At 39.0% G+C, this 21,353-nt stretch overlaps 1 protein-coding gene across 2 annotated transcripts in view; it reads right to left on the bottom strand.

Moving 5' to 3' along the window:
* Window positions 1–21,353, bottom strand: part of LOC137259061 (protein naked cuticle homolog 2-like) — a 117,201-nt gene that overhangs the window by 55,381 nt on the left and 40,467 nt on the right. For both annotated transcript variants that reach the window (XM_067796772.1, XM_067796773.1), the window contains one exon: window positions 2,322–2,370. In XM_067796772.1, coding sequence (XP_067652873.1) covers window positions 2,322–2,370 — 49 coding nt within the window. The remainder of the gene's footprint in view (window positions 1–2,321; window positions 2,371–21,353) is intronic.

Below are 21,353 nucleotides of genomic sequence, written 5' to 3'. Positions count from 1 at the left end.
ATATCATGGCAGGGGAACACCAGAAATGGACATCACACATTGTACCCATGTTGAGAACTGAACCTTGGTCTTCAGCATGATGAGCGAACACTTGAACCACTAGGCCCCCTTCAGTGAATATTCCTCCATCAATCCCTTTCCAACCATCACTCCTTCACAGCCACCTCAAACACACCCAGTCAAAAACACACATACACACTGTTAATATTCACACCTCACACCTAGAACCTCACTCCCTCACACCACACAAGCACACCTCAGGTGCCATTTACAAAACTACAAAAAAAATCGAACAAAAAAATCCTTGGGTAGGGTAGATCTTTCTCTACCCTACCCTTCACCTCACCCATTAATCTTCCTCTACACAATGAAGCCTCCATGTTATGAACCATCTATCCATAAAGTACACACATACATATTTAATATAATGTTGTATTCTTATGGTGGGCCAAGTTCTGTACACCATCTCCCATTCCTTAGGGAGTATATTAAATAAAAGTCCAACTCCAGCCTAGAATCTTTGGGCAGTGAAGATAGCATTAGCCCTGAAATGAAGTACTGTTCAGACCTCCACGAATTCTGTTGTACATATATTGCTCCACTACAAATTCTGTTGCAGATATACATATTTCTGAATAAAATAATGTTATTTGGGTAAACATGCCAGTTCCTGCCCCACCCAGCTGCACGTGTGCACCTCCTCTAGGACTGTGGAGATTGTAGGGAGCTTCAGTCAGTTACATCATCCATCAATATGAACAGTTACATAACAGCCAGCTGCTGGTTACAGCAAGTTCAGGCTGATTACCACTACCTTATCTAACATGACTCCTTCTAATTACAGTTAAGTCCAAACCAGACATACTTCATTGTGTAATTTGTGTTAACACTCGCAGGAGTGATTTTGACATGTTTGACAAGAGGAGCCATGTGACACTGACAAGGGTGTAGGACAATGCAATTAAGGAAACCCTTATAAGATATTAATCCTTTTTGCTAATATGTTATCCAGTTGTGCAATTAACAATGAGAAGTGGTACATGACAGGTTTGACACTTTGTTGGCTATCTGTTACGAGGCTGTCATAAATGTCACAGCCATTCCACAATGAAATTAATCAGTTTAACACTAGCATTAGTGCTAGATCTCTCCTAGATGTGACATTTGTATATAGGAACTGAATGAAATTGCAATTTAAGAATAACCATTATATCAGCCTCGTATCATAATCTGATTATTACCCTATGGACTGGATTGGAAATAACACATAACACCTCTGTATCCGACACATCATATAGGTTGTCTGAGAGGCATGGTTAGTCTATATTTCATCTAAAGAAATAATTACTTTCACAAAGTGTTCATTGAAAACTGCTGAAGAGCTCATTGAATAATAAGTCATATATTTTACATGACCAGACTTACTCATTGATGGTATTTCGATGGATAATGGAAAAATACCATCATAGAGATTGGCTACTTAGAAAATGGTTGATGTTCGACTATTTCCAGACAGGCTCTTAAGACAAAAAGCATCATCCAGTTAAGTTAGTGAGTCGGATTTTATCATGCCTTATTATATTTCAGGGAAATCCAAAATGCCTACTATTCATTCCCCATCCAAAATATACTTCTCAAAAGAAGTTAAGAACAAGGTGATTCTTCCACATTACTAAATCAGCCTTAGATAAGAAAGAATCTTTGGAGACTTGTTTCAGTGGCTGAGCGAATGTACCATCACTAAGCATTAGGGCTGCATAAAAATAAGTAAATGTTTCTTGGGCACATTTTTTTTAAAAGTAAAGAGAGCAGTGGGACTTTTTTATTTTCACTAAGAAATACAGCTTGGGAAGCATGTGTGAATGAGTTGTAGATCTAGTCACACTCATTCTTAGAGACGCTCATTCTTATATTGGGCAAATGGATGATCAGGACACGGCCAAGTCAAATCTATTTTTTTTAAATGGCAATAAAAAAATTGTTATGTGCTCAAATAAAATTGACACACCGATGCCTGAGATACATTTCACTTTTTTTAATTTACCTAACTTGTTTTAAGGCCATCACGGATTAACCAAAGTAATATGAAAAATTCAAGCATTCCTTGATTTCTTTTGATCAGTATAAGCCAGACGTTAAATAAAAACATGATTATAATAGGATATTTATATAGAGGACATATCCTCACAACTAGTACACACTCAAGGTGTTATGTTTTTCCCCTCGATCATTGGATGTCAATCTCGAATGCACATTGTATTCTCAATCTCAACTCCCTGGGGATCATGCAAAATCAAAATCATTTCATAAACGGTACTCACCTCTTAAGGGTACTCCGCTGTCTTTATCTTCTAAGCATATTGAAAGCTCCTGTAACAGAAATAACAACATAAATGAGACATCATGAAGATTCTTGGCTAAGGGCAATATTTGATGCAACATCCCCCATACGTAACTCACATACTGGGAATATAAGCTGTCAGACATTCGCATTTCTGCATGCTTGCAATTACACATCTGCGGCAGATGCCCCTTCTGAAAGTTCAAGTAGCAATGAAGAATGTTCCAGAACAATAAAGGTGACTCTCTCCCCAGGACTGGGTACACACCATGACTTGGAGGCAGGGAATTAGACGGAATCAGTTGAATGAACACCCTTCAGCTCAACTGGGTGGTCACCCACTTGGTAAGAGAATACCTGGGCTGGTAGACACAACAACTGTGGCAGCTTGCATCCCCAATCACAGATACTGTTAGTATGTGTGGGTGATATAATCTTATATTCACTGCGGCAGCCATGTGTTGTCTCCTTTCACTAGGCCTTCTGGGTTAGTGGCTTAATGGGATTAAAATCTGCCTGCTGGTGTAACTAAATATTCCTCTTTGTCTGTTGAGCTACTACTGTTGGTCTGTCATTAAACTAATACCTTGACACGTATTTTGGGTTGAAAGGATGCTAGGCACTAAATTCATTTGAACAATCAGAATTTTGATTTTTAACATTTGAAAATAATTGTGCAACATACTACTAACTATTAGCTAAGGATAATATATCTGACTGAAGTCAAGTTTGAATAGTATATATCATAATACATGTATTTGTCATCAAAGCATTAATGTCAAAGTAAAGTTTTAGAGTGAGTGAGTGAGGATGGTTTTAAGCCGGTTTTTGCAATATTCTATCAATATCATGACAGGGGAATACCAGAAATGGGCTTCGCGCATTGTACAAGTTTTAGATGGATACATTTATGATAAAGAAGTGTTATAACAAATTAAGGTCTTCAAGGTCAGCAACCTTCAATGTCAAGGTCACTGACCCTGATTTTGCATGTGGTGTCATAGATCACCAACAGCAGCAGCAACTATGGAGGGAGTAAACACACCACTGTCAATGTGTACAAGTTTGCTCAGAAGCCCAATTGATGATTCACCTCCTGCCTCACAGTTTCAGGCACTCATTCAGTCAAAGGAGCAAATTGTCCATTCACCGAGAAATTCTCAACAGCCTCCAAAACGATAAAACTCCATTCACCATTTGCCACAATCTGTGATTTGAAGCGGAATAGAGTTTTTATTACTTCATAAACATTGAAGAAGGTGATGCTTTAAAAATATAAAAAATAATTTGCGTCAGCCATTGTTAATACATAACATCAGATAGTACAGCAAGTGACTTGATGTTTAACAATTTCTTGATCCCTTGCATGTGTAGGAAGGTGGGTAGCCAAATGGTTAAAGCTTTTCCTCAAACGAAGTATTCCTTGAAGTCCAGTGCTGAATTATTTCTAAATGTTCCTTGAAAAAAACCCTTAAAGTTAACAATGCATTTCTCTCAATAATACTAACTATCACCCATATGTGAAGCTATCATGCAATTTATTTTAAAAACATTACGTATTTAGGTTACAATGTTAAATTCAAAGCTTTAAATAAATTAATGGAATGTTGCATTTAATGGAATCTCCTGCCTTGTATTGGTTTTAAACGAAACCCATAGAGTTACATCCCTTGAAACACCTTTTACGAATATCTTATTAATCCTTTGGAGACAGAACTCAGCCATAGACAAAAACACATGTGCAACTTGTGATGAAAACCAGTTCGGACAACACCGCATGCAACAGCTTTGATGTATGGAGTAACTTGCTTACATTCCATACATGGCAAGTGTTTTCTGTTTGGAAACTATTTGCCTTGAAGTTTCAATTATTGATTTCATGCAAGTCTAAAGGGATAATACGTCTTCCATAACCAAAATAAGTGCATATACTTCAGTATATAACTCACTGGCCAAAATATTGTTGAAACTGTGTGACACTGTGCCTTTAGTCTGCCATACAGACTTGAGGCTGAAGCAAATATATCCCCAAAAAGCCTACTCAAGTCTAGAAAAGTCCAGATTTCCACAGAAAATGAAGTCTTAGGGCTCCTTTTCAATATGTTCTATTTTTATCACAGTGATATTTTTCTTTGTAAAATAGGGTCATTTCAGAGACTAGCTTTTAGTCTACAGTGCCTCTACTCACTGACTTTTCAGTATGTAGCTCACAAGCTAACTCACCAACCGAAGAACAAACAAAGTGTGCCTTCCAATTTTCTGAACAACCTTCCACCACTTTCTCCTTTAAAGTAAATTCACATTACACCGAGATAGAAACATTTGGTAACGATCACATGACAGCAGTTAAAGTTAGGGCGACATGTACAATTCCAAAGCTGCAACCTGACTACAGAAATGTGATTTTAATTCATTATCTTGCCTCATGTAAATCAGAGCCTGCTTATAAACATGTCGTAAACCACTTAACTTCCATGTCTGACGGGAGCAGGTTTATAGGCAGACTAAAGTCGTGTGGAAATGTTGTTAAGTAAACGGCAAGCTCTCAGATTCCGATATGCAGTTGCTCGTCTGGCAGCATTTATTCTCGTGGTGTGATCATGTACGGAGTAATTTGCTTACTAAGGTTACAACAATGAAAGATGAAGGCTGTTCCCTGATGTCTTATTTCTGTTCTTAGGCCAAGGGGAAACCAACAAAGTCTTAACCACAGAATGTACTTACATGCTGGGGACCATGAACTTCACTTTTATTAAACTGTGTGCTTCACCACTAAATACCATCCCCAACCAAAATATTGTTTATCTCTAAAGATTTTGGAGGGATGGGTGTGTGGGTGGACTGGTAACAGATGAGTGGGTGGATAAGTATGGGACGGGTGGGAGATAAGTAAGGGATAGTGGGTGGATAAGCAGGGGATAAGGGAGATGAGTAGGGGATAAGTAGGTGGATAACTAGGGGATTGGTAGATGGATAAGTAGGGGATTGGTGAGTGGACTGTTAGGAAATGGGTGGGTGGATAAGCAGGGGATGGATAAGTAGGGTATGGATGATTGGGTAAGTAGGGGATTGGTGGGTGGACGGTTAGGAAATGGGTGGGTGGAGAAGTAGGGGATTGGTAAGTGGATAAGTAGGGGACTGGTGAGTGGATAAGTAGGGAATTAGTGAGTGGACTGTTAGGAAATGGGTGGGTGGATAAGTAGGGGGTGGGTGGATGAATAAGCAGAGGATTGGTGGGTGGACTGTTAGGAAATGGATGGGAGGATAAGCAGGGGATTGGTTGGTGGACTGGTAGGTGGGTGGATTGTTAGGAAATGGGTGGGTGGGTTGATGGGTAGGGCATGGGTGGACGGATCGAGGCATGAGTGGGTAAACAAGGAGGAGGGTGGACTAGAGGTAGATCATTGGAGGGATGAATAAGTGGATGGTAAATGGTAGGTGAGAGGATGGGTGATGGGATGGGTATATGAATTGAGGGGGGATAGGTAGCTGGTCATTTGGTTCATCGTCAGTCTGATCTTATGCAACAATTTGCAGTAACCCAGACACAACACTTTATGTATCATGAAGAACCTGATAAGACTTTAAGTAGACAACCTTACACATCAACACTCAGGTTATACCACAAGAGGACTTCTAATCTCTAACACATAAATATTTAAAGACTTTGTAGCATCTAGCTCTCATATAGTAATACACATTACCAAGCAGCCCTCTTAGTTTCTCCCCTTTCAACCAGTGTCGTGTACTGTCGACAATATTTAGATATTTTTGTTTTAAGGTCGGTATACCAAAGACCAAAGAAGCCACTACAAAATGACAGACATCTATATAATCCACTGACATTTCTTACGTGGCATATCGAAACCATTATGATAAAGGGGAACAATCTTTATGGATAGACAACTCCTATATTCATAGATGGAACATTTCGGTCCAGAATCCGTGAAGGTCCCGGGGTAGAATAGGCCTTCAGCAACCCATGCTTGCCATAAAAGGTGACTATGCTTGTCATAAGAGGTGACTAACGGGATCGGGTGGTCAGACAGCTGACTTAGTTGGCACATGTCATCGGTTCCCATTTGCGCAGATCGATGCTCATGTTGTTGATCACTGGATTGTTTGGTCCAGACTCGATTATTTACAGACCGTCGCCATATAGCTGGAATATTGCTAAGTGCGACGTAAAACTAAACTCACTCACTCACTCACTCGGTCCAGATGTTAACACCGTTATCATCACTTACTTTATTAACATGTGATAAAAATAGGAAAAACTACACACCAAAAAACTTCTAAATGTTCAAGATATTTATTTTGACACTTGTGAATGAGCAAATGAGTGGTGTAAATAGATATGAGGGAAGATTGTATCTGTACTTGTGTATGTGTGGAACAAGATCATCTCTGATTCAATAAGTCCCTTGTCTAAATACCAACAAAGACGCAACCTCTCTTAGACACAGAAAAATGTCAATATTTTCCATGCAATGTTTACATATGTTTCTCAATGTGCTCTTTCTGTAGCTGTTGGACCTCTGAGAATTAATCCTAGTGTGTTGACTGAGCTTTGAGGTAGATAAACACGAATCCATTATCTGCCTGTGAACACTGCGCTCTCTTTACTCGCGGAAGTTGTAACAGATAAACCCTCAAAAGGCTATCAATGTTTTGTTTGCTTTCAATAAAAAATGTAACTTTTTTCATATTTATCGAATGCATATTGACATGTACGTATAGAAGTGGAAAGAAGTTACCTGGTGAAGGAAAATTGATCTTTTGTATGCCATACATGGTTAGTGGAAGATGTCATGGAACTTCAGATTTAGCATAGTCTATGACAAAACATTACCGATGTCAACTTTTTTATTGTCAACTTTTTTTTATTGTTTACTCAACTTTCTGCGCTATAACTTGAACCTTTGTAGGCAAAGTTATATGAAAAATGATGATGATGATGATGATGATGATGATGATGATGATGATGATGATGATGATGATGATGGTGATGATGATGATGATGATGGTGATGATGATGATGATGATGATGATGATGATGGTGATGATGATGATGATGATGATGATGATGATGATGATGTCACTTATAAAGCGCAAATGTCCACACACTTATGTATGCTCAATACGCTGAAAACATGTGCCTGGAAGAGTCAGTCACAGAACTGATTGAAAGAGTCTAAACATTTGACTTGAAGGTTGAGAGAGATTCGCAGAGGTTGATTTCTAGAGACAAAGAGTTCTAAAGAGTTGGTGACACTTAGGAGAAAGCCCTTTTCCCATACGAAACTAGGTGGTATGTGGGAACTTGTAGTAGGAGCTGGTTCTAGGAACAAAGTGATCAGGAGTTCCTTAATTTGTTTTGAGTAGTATATATTTTACGCACTCAGCACGAGGGTCTGGTAAGGAAACATGTCAAATATGCTTAATAAGCCATGCTTAATAAGACATAGACGAAACAGTCTGACACTGTAACATCCCTTTACAAATGACACTAGATCATAGACACTAGACACTCTAGCATTAATAAAGACACTAGACCATGACACTCTAGCACTACTGACACCATATCACAACAACTAGGCAGTGATAACTGCCCCGACCGACACCCCTAATCATAAGGGCCACACCTTTCATGCCTCTGTAATGAGAGGAATAATTCTCGATGTCACAACAACACCTTTGGAACTTATTCTTTTACCTAATCCTTTTTCAATAATTACAACAAATTACAAGAAATATCCTGTGTGAGTGATTGCCATCAATCTCTGACATGTAACCATTAACTATTACTTATTTTAGCCTACAACCAAATGGGCTAATGATAAGGCTAGGCATCTATGCTAATTCTGAGATTGCCATAATCTTCAAGTGAACTGGTTAATGAAGGTTGCAGGCAGCAGACAACTTCCTTCTCTACATCAGAGAGGCTGCTGGGAACTCGGTGAGAGGTGTTAATGGCCCTGCTAAGAGCACTAAAAGTAGGGCCCAAAACACATCTCCTTCACATAGTAAATGCTGGTTCTTCTAAACACACACATCAAAGCAGGTCTGTTTTTATAAACATATGCAAATATAATTCAATACCGTAATTGAAATATCATAAAACCCCTCCACCATCGTTACACTGCCATAAAACGCACCACGCAGTTACAAACGGCCCGACACTCACAGCAGACGCGAAGCAACCAAGGAAGGTAAATACGTCTGCTGTCTCACGAAGATCACCAAAGAGGAGATAACTGTTGCCCTACCTCCTCCCGATTGGCTGCTCAGGCGTATGAAGAGCTTCTTCTCAATAAAGTGCTCCCTTAACCATACTTCAAAGTCAAATTGGTAACCAACATCATAAAATTTCTCCTGCATGATAATAATGACATCTATAGCAAGTTTCTGCTAAGTTTCCAAGGCCTGGTCATGTAGTGTTGTTGATATCCAAGCAGTCGTCACAAGCCTATACGTTTATCAGATAAAAGCCTCGAGAAGGAGCACCTAATCTCCAAGTTGCAAACCAAGTAGGCGATCCAACTGCCCACCTCGAGAGCTTGCCTCTTTAATCTTAATCAGGAGATAGTTGGCTGGAGTCATCCCTACCATCCCAGCCAGTACCAACAAGTACAACCTTCATCAGACTTTAAGTCTTGAATTATTGGACGAGGTGTCTCCTAATGTCTGCTCAAACTCCTCAACTGGTTTCTCCTGATTACTTTACCTAATATCACATGTTTGTAGGATAAGGTGTCATTCATGCTTGAATGTTCCCATGTTTCTTTATTAGAGCTGGGTTGAGCTAGGATAGGATTGACTGTTATAGAGGAAAGTGTTGTCATTTAGGGTAGAATTCACAAATAAAGTGGAAGTTGGTATTTGAGTGAGTGAGTGAGTGAGTGAGTGAGTGAGTGAGTGAGTGAGTGAGTGAGTGAGTGAGTGAGTGAGTGAGGTATTATGCTGATTTTAGCAATATTCCAGCAATATCAAGGCGGGGCACACAAGAATTAGGCTTTTCACATTCTACCCATGTCGGGAATCAAACTCTGATCTTCGGCAGGTGTGACAACTGAACGCTTTAACCACTGGGTTACCCCACCGTCCCTAACATGAAAAGACCAGGTGATATATCTAGTAGGTTGCTGATGCAATGAAATAATCCAAAGTCAGATATAAAATTTGCTGGCACTATTTATAATCATGTTATTCATTCTTGGTTGAGCAAATGGCCTCAGATGTTGGGAGTACTTTGCTAATACATCATCTTTATCTGAGCTACAATGAATAGTCGTCACATGAAAATGTTGAATTACTTACAAAGTGGGACTGATAGAAAAAAAAACCCGTCCCAGTTTGATGGTCACCTTCAAGAATAATGAGAGTTACTTGTGTCTCTCCATTTTTCATACAGTGAATTGGTCATATTGAAAATCCACATGTACAACATGATGAACTGTTGTGTTTCTCTAGAGAAAGTAGTATTACAAAGGCCTGGATCTTTCTTTCTCAACATCAAAGAACTGGAAGCCATCATCTGTTCTGAAAGCAATCTCCCATTCCCGAGGTCTAAATGTGTTCACCTGATTCTGTTTCCAGAGATCTGACATTTGGGAGGGTTTCTCCTCCCAATCGTCTACCTGGCAGCCATATTGGATGCAGCCCCATCGTTTTGTCTTACCACTGCTTGGGTATTTTGTTAACTTTCGGAAATGCATTTGAACTGCAGCTGCTATGATGATGCTACATTTCCAAAATTATGACTCTTCCACCGTTGTTGCTTCACAGATTAACAATATCGGTAAACAAGAGTGACACCATATCCCTTTATCATGCTTGCTGGATTATACAGCCTCATACCTGAATACATCGCATGTTCTTTAGTAGGAAGGAGTACTTCTCATTTACTTCACACACGAGTTCCATACATGCTCACCATCCAACACAAATGTTCGATGAGATATCCAATAGCTTTGATGCAGGTCGCCACGGCTGTCTATGTTTTCACTGGAGTCAGTTTGCCGAAACAACAACCACTCAATCTATTAATGTGCTTGTGTTGTAGATCAGCATTGCCAGTGGTTGAGTGAAACAACTATTCAGCATGTTTATTTCATGCTTTTTCTTTAATCAGGAAACTGGTCCCTGACTTAATTTTCCTCCAATTACTTGTTTATGATTGTGTGTCACTCAGTGAAAGCTGAAACTAATGACAATGGAAGACCCGAGATGGTACAAAACAGATTATAGATCCGCACGACGCAATTTAAACTCATCCGTTGACGCTGAAATTGAAGAAAGTGTTTGCGGAACATGACATTTAATTTTTTACTCCAAACCATTAAGGGGCACTAAAGAGGAACCTTGAGAAGTGTTTAACATGTATTGGAGTTTGACAGCATTTGGCTTACAGTGATGAGATTCCAGTATTTATAGAGCAGCCCCCACATGCTACACCAGCATGATTAAACCTGTATAAAGACAGTGTTATCGGAAGGTTACTGAAACACAGAAAACCTCTTTAGAACATGATAAACTTTGTATTTAAGCTCATCTCAGGTTCCAAATCACATGTGGGGTCAAGCCATATCTAGCATTTAGATTCTGCCGTGAGAATAGCTAGGGTTGGGGGAGATGAGTTAGACTAATATGGGGGGTAGGGGGGGAGGGAGGGAGGGAGAGAGAGAGAGAGAGATAGGTTCGGGGAGGGGAGGGGAGAGTCAGAGTAGGGTGGCCATTAACAGTACCATTCTCTTCCCACAGTGGTTACTTGTCATATCTTCCTACCTAACCTCTGTTCTAATACAACCCTTTCATGGTGCGAGTGTTCAAGACTCGTGATTGGAGGCAATCAGATTTAGTAGTGCAATCAGCGATCTTGTTTCAAAAGCGATTCTTCGAAAGATCTCGGTAATTTCCGGATGCATTGTGAAAACAAGAACCTCTTCCCGAGCATTGCACACAAACGTTTCTTCTAGACAGAGCTCAGTCATGTCATTTTTGTTTCTCCACATTGCTTGCATTTGTCAAGTTGAATCTAAGTGGATGTAACATGTGTTCTGATGGGACAGAAAAAAGGGAGATAAATCTGCTGCCATTTTTTGCCGCTAGGGTATTTTATGAGAACCGTGAAATATGGCCGTATTAGAACAGAGGTTCGTAGGAAGATATGACAAGTAACCTCTGTGGGAAGAGAATGTAACAGTACATAGTTTGCTCTTTTCCTTCAAAACTAAAGCACCAGTTGATTGATCAAACATCACTTTCTTCACTTTGACTGGTTAATGCAGTGGAACACACCATTATACTTACAGGCTAGGAAAATGTCCTTTACAGACATGTTTCCTCACAACTGATATTAAATCATATGGACATGTTTCCCAAAAACTAATTAATATCAAATCACACAGACATGTTTCCTAACAACTAACATTCCACATTAAGCTAAACCTATCACCAACAGACCCTATCTTCTAAGAACATGGGTATAGTATTTCTATTACTCAATATATCTCAAACCAAGTGTAAATGGAAATTTTGGAAACTCCTTGCAGCCTTGGACACACAGCATTCTATTCAACTCCTATGATTATGATTAAACCATTATTAAAAAGAAATATATAGCCTGTAATGCAAAAATGCCATGACAAAAACTATTTGCCAATCACTTCTTTTCCTTATTCTCCACATGAGAACACTAAAATGTGGTCTCGTTTAATTCAACACAAAGTATACCAACGATAATTATTTCACTTGATGAGGTTGACCCACAGAACAATTGTGGGCCTTCTAAGGGCTAGACTCAACAAATAAACCTGGGATCACATGGGCAAAGTTCACGGGCATGCTGGGACGATTGAACTCCTGACACAATTATTAGCCTTTATACATGAAAAGCTCAGAACAATTTCATACAGTTTCAATAGTAAGTCCTCCATTGGCCCTCCCCCTGTAATTGCTGCCAGACTCGGAAGACGAGGAGAGAAAAATGTCCTCAACCTTGCCTCCGCCCTTGCCCAATACCGATCTGAAAAGTTCCAGTTTTGCTTGTTCTTTAAAGCCATACTCTGAAATAATCCAGTCGAGTGATGGCGGTCTGTGAATAATGAAGTCTGAACCAGACTATCCAGTGATAGATATGTGAGGAACAATTCAAGATGTTGTGTGCTAACACATGGAGAATTCATCACCAAAGGCAACATAAAGACAAATGTTTCTTGGGCACATTTTTTTCAAAAGTGCTGAGGGAAATAGTATTTTTTAAAAATCTTTGATAGAAAAGAGTGCTAATGAATTGCAGTTTCATCCAGACTCGTTAATACAGACACTCATTCTTATAGTGGACAAATGGACGATTGGGATGCAGCCAAATCAAAATGACTTTTTATAAATGACAATAAAAGATTGTTACATGCACAAATAAAAGTGATGCATCGATGCTCGAGAAACAGTTCACCTTTTCATTTAGTCTAAGATGAAAAACTAGCCACACAACACAAATGAAGTTTGAGGCATCTTAAAACTGGCACTGTTTCCTGGGTAACAGAATCCTTACACAGCAAATTCATTTTGTCTCCCAAGAATGGTTTAGTGTCACCTGCTTGAATTTGACAGGTCATAATTAATAGTTTAAATGATAATTTCCAAAAATATTATAAGTAAACTGCAAAACAATATCCGTCAAACAGACTGACATCCTTTGACTTCTCCTGCCTAAGACCAGACTTGCCTCTTTACAGGATAGAATTACTGTACATTCACAGGCCCAGCGTTGTTGAGTACAGCCTTGGAACAGTGCTGGTAGACTACCAGCTAGTCTCTAAAATGAACATATTTGACAGAAAATATCAGTTTGTAAATTAAAATTATAAATACAACATAAAGGAACCCCTAGTTGTGGAACTCTATATCTGCCACATGTTCTAGACTCGAGTGGGCTTTCATGGATATATTTGCTCCAGGGTCTGCACAAGGCTGGGTGAAGTCAGAAACACCTTGCAGACTCTCACAAAAACATGTATCATCAATGGTGGAAAACCAACCTTGAGATAAGCTTAAGAAGGGATTGATTAAGATAATTAGATCTATTTGTGCAAGTTAAGCATTCTAATGAAAATCAATCACACATTATCAACATTATTGGGTAAAAATGTATTATAATTATAATAAAGGTTATAAAAACTATCTTTGTGGACAACATCGTGATTAACTGATCTTCCACCCTGACAATTACAGGCATATCAATACATTATATTCCATATTTATGTAAAATGACAGATTTCTCTTTTCCAAATGGCATTTCAGGAATATAAATAATCTCTATGTAATGGTGTACAATGTAAAATGAAGGTGTGGTCGCCTAGAAGCATATGGCAAATGGCTACCATGTCATTACGACAGTTTAAACCACAGGATCCTTCTACATGCAGAAACCCTATCATCAGACTCAGCGCCACTACTGGCATCAGCCGGATAGATGACAATAAATGGATTTCTCCGCTGTAACAAAAATTCCACACCACAAAGATAAGACAATTTCTTTTAGATCTGTTACTTTGGCAGGAAACAGATACCTTTTAAAGGAAATGCTAATTTCGGGCTAAAATAATTGCACCCCAGACGAATGCTACCAGATGGAGCTTCACATGGGATGCACCAAGGGTCCGAGGACGTAAATGAGAGTTTGAGGATTTTGCGACAATATGGTTAACTCATTAGTATCACATATTTGTCACATCTCACCATACATCATACAGTTCTAGAGCAAAGAAAACAGACTGCCCTTCATTAGAATTTCCTAGTCCTTGGAGAAACACAGTTTGTTTACAATATCAATTCCAGGGCCTACATTTTCGAAGCTCTCTTAGCGCTAAGATAGTCATATGTTAATGTTAATGTAATGCACTTAGGACTGTCTTGGCGCTAAAAGAACTTAAAACTCTAGGCTCTTTAGTGGTAGTTATGTTTACTTTGATATTTTAAAGAATTCCAAATATTGAAAATGGACAAAATTGTCTTCTCAAATTCAAAGCATGCTTATCAAGGCTTACTCACATGGTTTGATCAAGTTTCACTGTAACTGAAGAAAAGTTATTGTGTGAGCAAATAACAGCATGAACCAAAAAGATGACAGTGATCACTGGTGCCCTTTAAGGTCAAAAAGTTGCAAACGTAAGTCAAAATAAATCAAAATGTTGTTAAGAACATTGAATTTTTTAGATATCTTGTTTACATTGAATTTATCAAAAATAGACAAGTTCACTTCTATGTACATTCCTCATCTCTTTGAAATCACTGACCTAATATGGTCGATATGTGTAGAGGAATAAACCAGTATGAGGCACTATATCCTTCAGTCATGTTATACACGATCTCGGTTGAATAACCAGCAGTTTAGCCTTTGTTTATATTTGGAATTACGTAAGTTACAGCACCATCAACAAGTTTTCTTAAACACTAGATTAATTTCTTCAGGATATTGAGTTACATTTAACATAGTTTAGTTCTAAGTTAGTCTGTCATAAAGACCCTGAAGTAAATATATCCAACTAATCCACCCCAAAATGTGGCAAGTCTAGATTTCCAGAGCTTCTGCAAATGAAGAAAATTGCAGGGTTCCTTTTATCATATTTTATTTTTTTTACTATGAACTTTTTTTCTGCAAAATACATTCACAGTTGTTAGTATACATATACACTTCACTTCAAAAGTTTAGACTGACTTAAAACACTATATGCTAAGCATGCATATATGCTTACATCAAAGACTGATTTCTCCATTAATCTGAGGGAACCAACAGCAAACTCTTTGCAGATGAACTGCACAAGGATCATCCATCAAATTGCTGAAAGGCATGTGCAAATATCGTGCATGTGATCAGTTGCGTTTGGGTGCAAATTTTTGTTAAGGATTCACCAATTTTCAATGATTTTTTATCATTTTCTAAACTTGTGACAATAATCTGTTCAGCTTTATGAATTTGTTTTAGAATACATCAGTTCATGAGTAAACAGTATCTTTAAACAGTATGGAATATTTTACAACATTTAGTTTAGAACAGTTGCCTTAACTATGTGGCTATATTTACACCGGAGAGTGTAAACTTTTGATAGAAAGTATATATCAAATTTTTCACAAACTCGGACAAACAGATAAAGCTATCCTATAAACAAAATATGAAGCACTTGAAATATTTCTGCCAGTACTTGTTATTTTCATAAATGACCCCTCGTGTACTGCATGGGGTCAAAAGTGTTCAGGGAAACAGTATTCCCATCTATCAGACTTTCCTCCCTGGCCCATACATCACCCTGCTAACAAGAATGCCCCCAGTTGGAGCACTAACACGCTTAACTCTCTACAATTGGGGGAAGGATTGGCAGACTGGTCTTGTTTCTCTCGCCAAAATGTGTTGGTTTCTCTCGCCCTCAATTTGGGCAGGCCACCAGCGAAGCATCCACCATTGACAACATTCCCTACATCCCATCAGCCCCTAGTCAGGTGCGACTTCGGCCTCGTTAATTCTACCATTCTTTTTCTTCTCATGCTACACATTTCACTTACAGAAATATACATTTATTTTCTCGTTGTGAGAGTTCACACAAAAGATAGCCCACTACAAGAAATGCCATCTCCCTCCTGTTTTTATCAGGATAAGATCGTGTCAACACGTATCAGATTCATACATTCACTATAAGAATGTTTTTTTAATGCAGCAATATGTTGCTATAACCTTTTAAACACATATCTCTTTGTCACTCCTCCAGACCTGCAGCAGACAGCAGAACCCTTACCCTTACACCATCACAACCCTTAAACACTCCTTACACCATCACAACCCTTAAACAACCCTTAAACAATCCTTGCACCATCACAACACTTAAACAATCCTTGCACCATTGCAACCCTTAAACAATCCTTACACCATCACAACCCTTTTAACAATCCTTACACCATCTCAACCCTTAAAGAATCCTTACACCATCACAACCCTTACACAATCCTTACACCATCACGACCCTTAAACAATCCTTACACCATCTCAACCCTTAAACACTCCTTACACCATCTCAACCCTTAAACACTCCTTACACCATCACAACCCTTAAAGAATCCTTACACCATAACAACCCTTAAACAACCCTTAAACAATCCTTGCACCATCACAACCCTTAAACAATCCTTGCACTGTCACAACACTTAAACAATCCTTGCACCATTGCAACCCTTAAACAATCCTTACACCATCTCAACCCTTAAACAATCCTTACACCATCTCAACCCTTAAACAATCCTTACACCATCACAACCCTTACACAATCCTTACACCATCACGACCCTTAAACACTCCTTACACCATCTCAACCCTTAAACACTCCTTACACCATCACAACCCTTAAAGAATCCTTACACCATTGCAACCCTTAAACAATCTTTACACCATCACAACCCTTAAACAATCATCACATAAGCACAATCCTCACACACAATATTTATACCATAATCCTCCTTATACCATTACAACCCTAAACAATCATCACATAATCACAATCCTCACGCAGGATATAAATACCATAACCCTCCTTACACCATCACAACCGTTACACAATCGTCACATAACCTTTACACAATCACGACAGTTACACCTTCACAATCCTCCCACAATCATGATACTCATACCAACACAATCCTTACGCCATCACAATCATAATAACACAATCATTGCATCATTATTTCAAAATCCTTGCATCATCACAATCCTCACACACAATTACAATATTTCCACAATCATGACCGTCACATAGTCTAAATGCTTACATCATCACAATCCTTATACCTTCAAACACTTTATATGATCACATTACATACATCATCACAATCCTTAAAACCTTCACATACATTATATGATCACATTACGCACATCATCACAATCCTTAAAACCTTCACACACTTTATATGATCACATTACAAACATCATCACTAGATAATCCTGAAAACCTTCACTCACATTATATTACCACAACCCTCACACAATCACAATCCTTGCATCATCACAATCCTTACACCCATCACAATCATACCACCACCTTTACCACCATAGCCTATAAGACCATTTAAACAAAACAGTTATTATTATTCATCAAAAGTCCGCTTCAAATGGCAGTACTTTTGTTGGTTGGTCAGACTTGCATAGCAACTAAAAAAATACAAGTTCCAACTGCTTTTTCATATATTATGTACATGTATGAATATCCATGACTTTAGATTTTCAAGCATCATATGAAATATTCCATTTCAATCCTAAATTCCATAAATGAATCAACTTTATTAAAGGTCACATATTTGTCAAACCCAGTGAACCAATTCATATCACCAAGTTCAAGTAAATTCCATGTTGTTCAGTATGACAATAACCCTCGATTCCTCGAATAAAGGAAACATGCCAGTAGAGGTGACCTGATGTCTGACTAAAGTAGTCCCTATTATTTTGCCCCTAGCTGGTTGTCAAATGGTTATATTACTGAGCAGCTACCACACACAACCCTAAAACAGTCCCTCTCACTCGTCATTCACTTGCCTGTCAAATGAACATCCAGACTTAAACACTAAACAACTCTATTTTCAAAACCAATTCAACCAACAAATACCTGAGGCTAGGACTTCAAACAAATTGAATCTGACCCCCAAACAGGCAAGGACAGAGCTGCTGTAGGCCCCGCAACAACTTGTGAATAGATCTCTCAAACTTGCAAATATAAGGCTCTAAAGATGGGAAGAATGGCCCTCTTGTAGACCGTTACAGCCTCTGAGCTGATCGCAATGGGCACAGTCACATCTCATGTGGGTCCGTCAATGATAGAAAAGTCTGATCGCCTCTCCCTTTGAAGCGAGGTCCTGCGAGAAGCATCTGTAGATTCAGTTCTCTCAAACCACTCCCAGCTTAAGTCAGATATTATTCCGTCATTGAAGATTTCTTCTACGTTAACAACACAAGAGTGTAATCCATAGTTGGATAGCAAAATCGCAGGTCTCGCTCAGATGTTTTATTCTGTATGTGGAGCCGTGGAGGGTGAGCGGAGCAGCCCACTAGGCTGCCGTGGTCATAATCTCCATGATCAGTGTCCGACCACGATTTAGTTATTGACGGAACAAGATGGCCACAACGCGTGATCTGAGATCACAAGATCATACGCTACTGCTATATTGCTGGCGTTAAATACTTTAACAATTCAAAGGCTATCCCTATCATATTGACCATCGAGATGAGCAGTTATTCTGACAAAAAATTCAGTTCAACACAATTAACACAAACATCAAACACTTCTACAAAGAGGGAGACTGGGAAACGTGTTTAGACAGAAAAAAATGGCAAAATCTCCAGAGCCTGTCTCTATCTGGAATATATCACAACAGTCAGACAGGTACATCCATACATGCTCCAGTCGCCCCAAATTACAGTCGAAATAATCTTGTTTTTACAAGTGCATTCAATGAAAACAGCTTCAATATTGCATATACAGACAGTTCTTCCTCCTTTAAGTTAAGCCACTCCAAATGTTTAACCGACTATCAAACAAGCTCTTCAGTCTCGACAAAAACTTTCAAGTAGACCATCTTAAAGAGTTGGCTCAACTTAAAAGTATGGCAAGCTTGATAACTGCACAAAAAATGAGCTTTCATCAAATGCTTGAAGACAGGAACATAAACAAGTGATATTGGTGTGGTTCATATTCCTATTGAAATTCTGTAGTAATCAAACAAAATTCTTAAACACTGGTGCTACTAAATCAAGCCTACATGTCTGGTATTCCACATTTGTTTAATTGTTTTGGACTCAATGTTTTTAGAGATATATCAACATCTTAAGCATGTTAAGTGAAGGCTGAAACATGAAAGGAACTTGGTCAGCATGAACTGACAGTAATGGTTCTTCTCTACGGCTGGAACTGCAGTGTACAGATAGGTGCTGACAAGACTCTTGGAGCTGCTCATGGCGCTGTTAAATTTTAATGTTGAACTGACAATATCTCTGTCACTGAATAACAAGAAAAGGAGAAAAGATTATCATGGTATAGTACGAAAGGAAAAGCTCACCATCATCATCACGCTCAAATAAATAAATAAATAAATAAATAAATAAATAAATAAATAAATAAATAAATAAATAAATAAATAAATAAATAAATAAATAAATAAATAAATAAATAGGCTGTAAGTTTGTAAGCCATGTTGACAGTGAATGAATGAATGAATGAATGAATGAATGAATGAATGCTGCATCAGTTACATGCTTGCTTCTGAATGATAAATAAATACATACAGAGAGTGGGCGATAGGGCTGAGGGAGTTAAAATGTAGAGTCGTGTTGAAAATGAATGAATGAATGAATGAATGAATGAATGAGTTACACACTTGCTTCTGCTAACAGCTTACTGCATAAAGCTTCAGACTCCAGTGAACCAATAATACCTCCCAGCCATAACAGAAACCAGCGATGCATGTTATCCCCTTGATCCATTCTGACAGGTGAAATCTTCCTCCATCAATGTGACAGTCATAATCATCTTACATCGACTATACAAACTATGAAAACCTCTGCTTCAGTAACAACTGTTTCACCACCAACATCTACATCCACAATGACAAGCAAGTCAGCTGGATGTAAGCTTGTGTTTTAAACTGGCTGTAACTGCTTTTGTTCAACTGGTTTCTCTGATTACACCAGTGTCAGTTTGGTGAAACATAAAGACAAGTTTTACCACAACACATACTTAAGCAAAAATATGCATTTTAAAAGTCTTATTGATGATTTAGTATTGCTTCCCTTTAGTCTTTATTCTGTTATAAAAATATTTCATGAAACCAACGATGATAATTTACTGGAGGTTATCTGTAAATCCAGTGAAAAGAAATCATGGCAGACATAGGCTCAATCTCAACACACATTACTTTTAAATGAAGCCATTTACCACTTACCTCCCCTACTAGCACATCGACTCACATACCCTACTAGCACATCGACTCACCTACCCTACTAGCACACTGACTCACCTATCCTACTAGCACACTGACTCACCTACCCTACTAGCACATCGACTCACCTACCCTACTAGCACACTGACTCACCAACCCTACTAGCACATGGACTCATCTACCCTACTAGCACATTGACTCACATACCCTACTAGCACATCGACTCACCTACCCTACGAGCACATGGACTCACATACCCTACTAGCACACTGACTCACCTACCCTACTAGCACATGGACTCACCTATCCTACTAGCACATCGACTCACCTACCCTACTAGCACATCGACTCACCTACCCTACTAGCACATCGACTCACATACCCTACTAGCACATTGACTCGCCTCCCCTACTAGCACATGGACTCACCTACCCTACTAACACATCGACTCACCTACCCTACTGGCACATCGACTCACCTACCCTACTAGCACATCGACTCACCTATCCTACTAGCACACTGACTCACCTACCCTACTAGCACATGGACTCACCTATCCTACTAGCACACTGACTCACCTACCCTACTAGCACATGGACTCACCTACCCTACTAGCACATCGACTCACCTACCCTACTAGCACACTGACTCACCTATCCTACTAACACATCGACTCACCTACCCTACGAGCACATCGACTCACCTACCCTACTAGCACATCGACTCACCTACCCTACTAGCACATCGACTCACCTACCCTACTAGCACACTGACTCACCTACCCTACTAGTACATTGACTCACCTACCCTACGAGCACATGGACTCACATACCCTACTAGCACACTGACTCACCTACCCTACTAGCACACTGACTCACCTACCCTACTAGCACATTGACTCACCTCCCCTACTAGCACATGGACTCACCTACCCTACTAACACATCAACTCACCTACCCTACTGGCACATCGACTCACCTACCCTACTAGCACATGGACTCACCTATCCTACTAGCACACTGACTCACCTACCCTACTA

Source organism: Haliotis asinina, chromosome 12, assembly GCF_037392515.1.
Source record: "Haliotis asinina isolate JCU_RB_2024 chromosome 12, JCU_Hal_asi_v2, whole genome shotgun sequence".
Classification (NCBI taxonomy): Eukaryota; Metazoa; Mollusca; class Gastropoda; order Lepetellida; family Haliotidae; genus Haliotis; species Haliotis asinina.
This window is presented reverse-complemented; position numbering and strand designations above follow the sequence as displayed.